Source organism: Capra hircus, chromosome 23 (genome assembly GCF_001704415.2).
Source record: "Capra hircus breed San Clemente chromosome 23, ASM170441v1, whole genome shotgun sequence".
NCBI classification, from domain to species: Eukaryota; Metazoa; Chordata; class Mammalia; order Artiodactyla; family Bovidae; genus Capra; species Capra hircus.
Genome location: NC_030830.1, coordinates 21,394,750 through 21,402,926, shown reverse-complemented (window position 1 = coordinate 21,402,926; position 8,177 = coordinate 21,394,750). Strand labels below are relative to the sequence as shown.

Below are 8,177 nucleotides of genomic sequence, written 5' to 3'. Positions count from 1 at the left end.
CATGGTCCCCTTGCACTTGTGGGGACAGTGACAGGCAAAGTGACCCCTGCTGCTGTCAGAGATGTGGTCACCCAGAGAAGAATGAGACCAGGACTCTACACATGAAAAAGAACAGTCATTACACCAACAACAATAATAACAATAACTAAATAAGCAAAGTATAAACACATTCAAAAATGACAGCAGCTAAGGATTAGTCCAAGCCCTGATCCTAGGCTAACTTTCTAAGAAAAGCATCCTGTCCATGGTCCTGGAGATACAACAAGGCCCAGGTGACTTCTGAGTCCATGATTGCAGGTCCTTGGTGGGACAAGGATTTACTGAGGGGACAAGGGCAACGGAATGGAGACAAGGACCCTGTCCAGGAGTGAGCCTGGGCGGTGCATAGGCAGTGCATGCATGCCCACCAGACACTGATCACTGACTGGGCACAGGCCCTGTCCACACTCGGCTCCTCACAGCCTCCTCCTGTCCCTCCTGCAGCTGACTCAGCACAGCAAACCTGTGGATGGATCTCAAAGGTTCTCAGTGTTTCAATTTATTTCCTCTTTCAAACTTTAGGAATCCTCACCTTTATTATCCAATCCCCCGTCATGGCACCAATTAGAAAAAACAGATTCATATATATACACAGATTATATTTTCAAAGAGGAAATAAGACATCATTACTCAGTGCATATGAAGCAAAGACAGGGATTGAGATGGCCCAGCCCCATCTCTGCTGGAACAGAACAGTGTATCAGGGAGAACACAGGTCACGGCAGGAGGGGGCGTGGTGGGCAGGAGTGACCAGTCTCCCCAACTCCCATGTTATGCTAATAGGAGCACAGACACATTCGGATGCAGCAGCAGAAAGAGGGGTCCCGGGATCTGAGGTCACAAAGTGGGACCAAGCATCACTCAGTCCCCACAAGGCAGCTGTCTCACACTGTGAGAGAAAAGAATCAGGAACCAGTTCAGGTCAGTCATGTAAGAGCTGACATTCTCCACAGCCCCCTACATGCTCACATGTCCCACTCAGAGACCCCCGCCACCCAGTGTGTCCCCTCTGCCTCAATGCTCCTTCCAATCTAGACCCTCCAGGGTCTCACCTTTAGGAGCCATGAGAGACACATCAGAGCCCTGAGCACTGTCACTGCCTGGGGGAGAATAAGACCAGGATGTGGTAAGAACCCATAGTAGAGAAACTGGAGAAGGCACTTTGAAGAGGGTGAGCCCCCCATGGCCTCCTGTCTGCACCCTCACAAGGGTCTCAGGAATCACACCCTCCATACTTACTTGCAGCTTGGGTGTAGGTCTGTCTTTTTTCAGCTGTGAGAAGAAAATATCACATGAGAGTCCAGGGAGAAGGCTGAGTCATGAGATCCTAGAGCAACCCCTAGTCCCAGACTCCAAAGAACTTTCTGGAACTGTGGTCAAAACTCATGATAGGATCAGGAACACAGAGAAAGGAGTCATGTAAGGACTGGGCTACCTGCCCTCCTGGAGGTCCTCACAAGGACCTCCCTCTGACCTTCAAGTGCTGGAAACCTGGTCCCTAACTGGAATTAGGAAGGCAAAAAATTTCTCTTTCATTTTCACAAGTGCTTTAGAAAAGAAAAATGTTAGCATCAGTTCCAGACTCTGCAGGTGTGTGGAGGGTACTTTCCAGTAACCAGGCAGGTAAACTTCTACCTCGGTTTGAAACCCCCACTGAGACAAGAAAAGTCAGATCCCTCCCTCCCTTCCCTACCTGAGCGCTTCTTCATCCAGATCACAGCTCCAGCCACCACAGCCACCACGAGGAGAACCAGACCAACAATGATGCCCATGGTGAGGAAGGAGGTCTGAGGAGGTTCTGTGGAGGTGAGGGAAGAGGCCCTGACCTCAGGCTTGAGTCCTGACCTTGCTGAACTGAGTCCTGGAGGGCTCCTGCTTTATTTGAGAGGAAGCTCTAGCCCCATCCCCCTCCTTACCCCATCTCAGGGTGAGGGGCTCCTGAAGCCCCTCGTGCTGCACACGGCACGTGTATCTCTGCTCCTCTCCAGAAGGCACCACCAGGGCCGCCCACTTCTGGAAGGTTCCATCCCCTGAAGGCCTGGTCTCCACAAGCTCCATGTCCTGGGTCTGGTCCTCCCCATTGCGCTGCCAGGTCAGTGAGATCTCCTCAGGGTAAAAGCCCAAGGCCCAGCACCTCAGGGTGACCCCACGCTCAGAGGTGGGGTGATGGGTCACATGTGCCTTTGGAGGGTCTGAGGAAGAGTCAGAAAATTCACAGTTTGTGTTACCTCCATGGGTCACTGAAGCAGTGTCATGTGACCATCCTGAGAAAGGACAGAACAGTGATTTTTTACCCAGCTTTACCGATGTATACTTAACAAAAATTGTACACATTTAGAGTGTACTACATGTTGCTTTGATATATATGGACACTGTGAAGGTAATTAATGTATTCATTAACTTATGTTATGTGTGCGTCTATTTGCCAGGGCTGATGAGAATGATTAGGATCAATTTTAAAGTATATAGTACAGGATTAACTATAGTCACCAGGCTGTACATCAGACCTCCAGATGTATTATGAACTTTTTGACCCTCTGAGCTACAGAACATTCAGGACCATGGTTTTGAAAAAAGCAGCACAAGAGCTAGATAACAGCCTCATCTCAGAGATCAGGGATGATGTGTATTAGTCATTGGAAATTTCTAGAATGAGAGACTAGGATAGGTGCTCTAAAAATGTGAGGGGGAGAATACAGACTAAAGGTCCTGACTCTGGTGGAGGCTGAATGACTCAGAAAAGCTAGAGTCAGGCCTCCTAAGATGCTCTCAGGGTGAGAATAGGCCCTGAGAGAGAAAGTCATGGATCACAAGATGGTGGCCAGGGTCAAAGGGCACCGCTGACCAGCTATTTCAGGGATGGTTTGTTTCCTGCTTCTTCCTCAAAGACACTGGATTCCTTAATTGTCCTTCAGACAAGTGGGGCCACTGGTGACTGTCTTGTACAGATTCTGAAAACCCGGGCGGATTTCCTCCCTCTCCTGACAAGAACCTGGCGCGCTGTTCCCACAGGGACCCCACTTTCCTCTCCTCGTGGGAAGCCAGCTCCAGCCCGAGGGGAGATCAGGGCGGCCCCGCGCCCCTCGCACCTGCGCGCTGCAGCGTGTCCTTCCCGGTCTCCAGGTATCTGCGGAGCCACTCCACGCACTCGCCCACCAGGTAGTTCCTGTAGTGATCCGCACCACCTGCCGCCACAGCATTGCGCTTGGAGACCTGAGCCGCCGTGTCCGCCGCGGTCCAGGAGCGCAGGTCCTCGTTCAGGGCGATGTAATCTCTGCCGTCGTAGCCGTACTGCATGAACCCGCGGAGGAGAAGCCCGTCCGGCCCCACGTCGCAGCCGTACATACACTGGAGGGTGTGAGACCCTGACCCGCCCCGACCACCGGCGGTGATTAAACCCAAACTGAAATGAAACCGGGTCAAGTCCCCCCGTCTCCTCCCGGGTCGGGGGTCGGGCGGGTCCCGCAGTGTCGGGGTGACCCTCGGACCCGCAGACTCGGGCGACCCCGCCGGTCCCTGGGGATGGGGGCGAGACCCGGACCCGGGCCCGCGTCGCTCACCGGCCTCGCTCTGGTTGTAGTAGCCGCGCAGGGTGTTCAGGTTCGCTCGGAAAGTCTGTGCGTCATCGTTGGCCTTTCGTGTCTCCCGATCCCAATACTCGGGCCCCTCCTGCTCCACCCACCGCGCCCGCGGCTCCATCCTCGGATCCGGGGCGTCGCTGTCGAACCGCACGAACTGCGTGTCGTCCACGTAGCCGACGGCGATGAAGCGGGGCTCCCCGCGGCCGGGCCGGGACACGGCGGTGAGGAAATACCTCAGGGAGTGCGGGCCTGGGGGCGGGGAGGGGTGAGACCCGGCCCGACCTCCTCCCGGCGCGGGTCCCGGGTCCGAGGTGATGCGGCCGGGAGGGCGGAGGGGGTGTAGGGCCAATGAGATTGAAGCGGTCGAAAACCTGTCCGAACTTCGAAAGGGGTGGAAAAGAGGGGTGGGGAAGCAAGGGAGGGACAGGCTGGGACCCGGGGAGGGGGGATTTCTGGGCAGGGACATCAGGGTCGCCCCTTCCCTGTGGTCCTGCCCCCCAGACTCCCGGGCGGCCCCCCTCCGCGCAGAGACCGTTCCCTCCCGACCCCGCACTCACCAGACAGGGTCTCAGTCAGGACCAGGGTCCCCAGGAGCAACATGAAGGGGGTTCGCGGCCCCATGACTCGCATCCTCTGGGTCTGGGAAGAAGCAGAGTCTGGGCGGGTGGGTGGAGACTTTATAACAGCGATCCGCTGATTGGTTTTTCTAGAAACCGGGCACCCAGTGGCAGTGAGAACAGGGGCCGCATCACCAGTGTCCAGGCAGCAGGGCTAAACACAGGTTGTGAAAAAGAAAATGAAACTCGGGGAGACGGGGAATCCCCGACACGGAGCGTCCCATTCCAAGTCACCGCCCTTGACCCTGAGATCCTGAACCGCTCGTCCTCCAGGCACCTGGGACTTTGCCCTGATCCCTCCCCTCCTGCTACGTAGAATGTTCAAATTGCCGAATAATTGCACTCATCTCACACGCTGCTAGCAAAGTAATGCTCAAAATTCTCCAAACCAGGCTTCAACAGAACCTGAACCCTGAAGTTTCCGATGTTCAAGCTGAATTTAGAAAAGTCAGAGGAGCCAGACATCCAAGTGGATCATGGAGAAACCAAGAGAGAAAGCATCTACTTCTGCTTTATTGACTGCCAAAGCCGTTGGCTGTGTGGATTAAAAAAAAAAAAAAAACAAAAAAAAAAACAGTGGAAAAATCTTCAAGAGATGGAAATACCAGATCACCTGACCTGCCTTCTGAGAAATCTGTATGCAGGTCAAGCAGCTACAGTTACAACCGGACATGGACCAACAGACTGGTTTCAAATTGGGAACGAGTATGTCAAGCTGTCAGACACGACTGATCGGCTGAACTGAACTGAACTGATGTCATGCTGTATATTGTCACACTGCTTATGTAACTTACATACAGAGTACATCATGCGAAATGCTGGGCTGGATGAAGCACAAGCTGGAATCAAGATTGTGAGGAGAAATATCAATAACCTCAGATATGCAGATGAAAGTGAAGAAGAACTAAAGAGCCTCTTGATGAAAGTGAAAGAGGAGAGTGGAAAAGTTGGCTTAAAACTCAACATTCAGAAAATTAAGATCATGGCAATTCGTCCCATCACTTCATGGCAAATAAACGGGGAAACAATGGAAACAGTGGCAGACGTTATTTTTGAGGGCTCTAAAATCACTGCAGATGGTGAGTGCAGCCATGAAAGTAAAAGATGCTTGTTGCTTGGAAGGAAACCTATGACCAACCTAGACAGCATATTAAAAATCAGAAGGTCTGTCTATTCAAGGCTATGGTTTTTCCAGTATCATGTATGGATGTGAGTTGGGCTATAAAGAAAGCTGGGTGCCGAAGAATTGATGCTTTTGAACTGTGGTGTTGGAGAAGAGTCTTGAAAGTCCCTTGAACTGCAAGGAAATTCAACCAGGAAATCGGAAAAGAAATCAGTGCTGAATATTCATTGGAAGGACTGATGCTGAAGCTGAAGCTCCAATACTTTGGCTACCTGATGGGACAAACTGACTCATTGGAGAAGACCCTGATGCTGGGCAAGATTGAAGGCAGGAGGAGAAGGGGATGACAGAGGTTAAGATGGTTGGATGACATCACCAACTTGATGGACATAAGTCTGAGCAAACTCCCGGGGATAGTGATGGACAGGGAGGCCTGGCGTCCCGCAGTTCATGGGGTCATGAAGAGTTGGACACGACTGAGTGATGAACTGAACTCCCCTCCTGCACCAAGAACTCTTTGTCCCACTGTCTCCCTGAGTCCTAGCTCTGGGGCTGTTTGCAATTTTGATGAAAATATCTACACAATCTTACAAATTAGTGAGGACCCTAAGGTTAGTATTATGTGGCCACTTCTGTGCATATTTTCCATACTACAAATATTATACTAAAGATTTTTGTTCATTTATTTAGAATAATATTAATAACCCGTGCATTTAATATGAATAACTATTTCCCAAAATAAACAGAGTAGTGAGAAGTATAGAGCTTTTTACATTTTTTCCAAGTATCTTTCCTGTTTCTTTCACTAGAAGACCGCTGGATTTTCATGTTTGTGTCTGGATTCAATCTGTTATTTTGATTGTAGTCTGTGAAAGTGAAAAAGCCCTCACATACATAGGAGTAGTATTTTTTAATAATCTTTTCAGATAATTGTGGATGTTCATCTTGAATACAAAAGTAAAACTATACAAATTGTAGTTTCTCAAAGGTTCCCCCACCCCTCCCCAGTGGACCTGAAACAATATCATTAACTATTTTCTATTCTGTTACATTAAAATCCGTAAGCCTATTTTGCTCATTGAACATCTCTTGTACTAATACAAGATTTTTACAAAGTAATACATTGTTTCACTAAATTATACAGATCTCTCTGCTCAGTCATTCTTTCAAGAACAGTTGTTTTCCATGAAAAAGAGGGTAGTTCAGATCTCACGTTTTTCCTTGGGCCACAGGACTTTGAAATGTAGTAGAAGTGCTCGATGTGTACTTTCCATGTCATCACAGAAGATACTTTTAAAATGTGTATTTTAGAATGATGATTAGGAAACAAGCATTTTATTTATTTTTAAAAGTGATTTTATTGAAGGATATTTGGCTTATAATGTTAATTTCTGCTGTACAGCAAAGTGATTCACTTATACATGTGTATATGTATTCTTTTTCATTTATTTTTAAAATTTTTGGTTTATTAAGGACAGATAGAATTTTTAATGTGTCATTCTGGATGTTTTTAAAGCAAACCTGATTATTAGTTTTCGTTTTTTATAAAAGAAAGTTTTGGTGAAAATAATTACTAGTGCAGTTTGCTACCATAGTCTCCGTAACTACTAAGTTATACTTCAAAGCAAATGTCAACATAGTGAGAAGTCAACTAATATCTGAGTGATGCTATGAAAGTAGCTTTCACCTCAGGGATCTCATGAAAGGGTCTCAGTGACATCAAGGGTTCCACAGACCACACTCTGAGAACTGCTGTTTTGAATGAAGAAGGGTGTCTCTCAACTGACCCCTGCCTTTGCCTCCTCTTCATTTTGGAAAATCCTTTTTCCTGAGCTGGACTCCCTGCCTCCGCAAACTTAACTGAAGGCCCTGCTCCTGGGCCCCTCTTGGAGAGAACTCACCCTCTAGAAAGTGATGCCAGAGTGTCCTCAGTCTGGGAAGGGAGGTGAGGGGACAGGTGTTTCCCTTTGGAACTAGGAACAGTTTGTACCTGAAGGTGCCAGAACCACTCATAACCTAGTTTGATTTTGTTGCACACCAGCTTAATATGTATTCATATCCCAGACAGAAATCTGATGTAGTGTCTAAGAAAAATAATATTGGCCCTTTCATCTCACGTGGTCTAATGCACCTGACTTGAGGCCCACAAACCATGAAGAGCAGTCCATTCCAACAGAACATTCTGTGGTGAAAGAATTGTTCTGTGTTTGTGCTGTCCGGTCAGGTAGCCAGTAGCTACATGAGGCTATTTAGCACCTTAAAGTGTCTGTTGTGCTGAGCACTTTTATTTATTTTAATTTGAATAGCAATATGTGGCTACTAGCTAGCATATTGGTCAATGAATGTCTAGAATGTTGTTAATTAATCTCTTTCGCCTAAAAGATACTGTGACTCATAGGTTGATGCACATTAAAATAATCTTGAAGTCATGGATATGTCTGTGCAGATCTTAGATATAGCTTTAAAATAAAGCATGCTCTGAAAGTTTCTTTAATGTGTATTTTAACAGAGTGTTCAGACATTAGCCAAACCATGGTTTATCACCTTAAGGTCGTAAGTGTTCAAAACTGCCCAGCACTAGATATAATCGTTGAGCTCTTGGGGTTTTCCTTAACTTGGTAAACATAAGGACACACAGAAGTCTGCATTTAGCCCAAGAGGAAGTGTTTATTGAACACAACAGATATTAATGCTTTGTGGGACTTGCACATACTTGTAAAGTTGTGAAGCAGAAGATGCAGCATTAGAACCCACCACCTTACTACTTTTTCCTTACAGCTCCTGCTATACTTTCACCCCAAATTCCATCAGTTTGTT

The 8,177-nt window shown here is 48.0% G+C and overlaps 1 protein-coding gene across 2 annotated transcripts; it reads right to left on the bottom strand.

Moving 5' to 3' along the window:
• LOC108633459 (BOLA class I histocompatibility antigen, alpha chain BL3-7-like) lies at positions 519 to 4,306 on the bottom strand. Of its 2 annotated transcripts, none has more exons than XM_018038834.1 (8): positions 4,178 to 4,306; positions 3,600 to 3,869; positions 3,129 to 3,404; positions 1,956 to 2,231; positions 1,733 to 1,837; positions 1,279 to 1,311; positions 1,092 to 1,139; positions 519 to 928 (listed from the first exon to the last, which is right to left on the bottom strand). In XM_018038834.1, the coding sequence occupies exons 1-8, from the start codon at positions 4,248 to 4,250 to the stop codon at positions 924 to 926; spliced, it is 1,086 nt and encodes a 361-aa protein (XP_017894323.1). In that variant the 5' UTR covers positions 4,251 to 4,306; the 3' UTR covers positions 519 to 923. The 2 variants fall into 2 exon arrangements, with proteins under 2 accessions (XP_017894323.1, XP_017894324.1); XM_018038835.1 differs by having other exon boundaries at positions 623 to 928; positions 3,600 to 4,000; positions 4,178 to 4,281.

Coding starts and splice junctions, on each gene's coding strand:
- LOC108633459 (XM_018038834.1), bottom strand. CDS start 4,250: ATGCGAGTCATGGGGCCGCGAACCCCCTTCATGTTGCTCCTGGGGACC. Junction 3,405..3,599: donor CTACAACCAGAGCGAGGCCG/GTGAGCGACGCG, acceptor GGGGCGGGTCAG/GGTCTCACACCCTCCAGTGT. Junction 1,140..1,278: donor GACCTACACCCAAGCTGCAA/GTAAGTATGGAG, acceptor ATTCTCCCCCAG/GCAGTGACAGTGCTCAGGGC.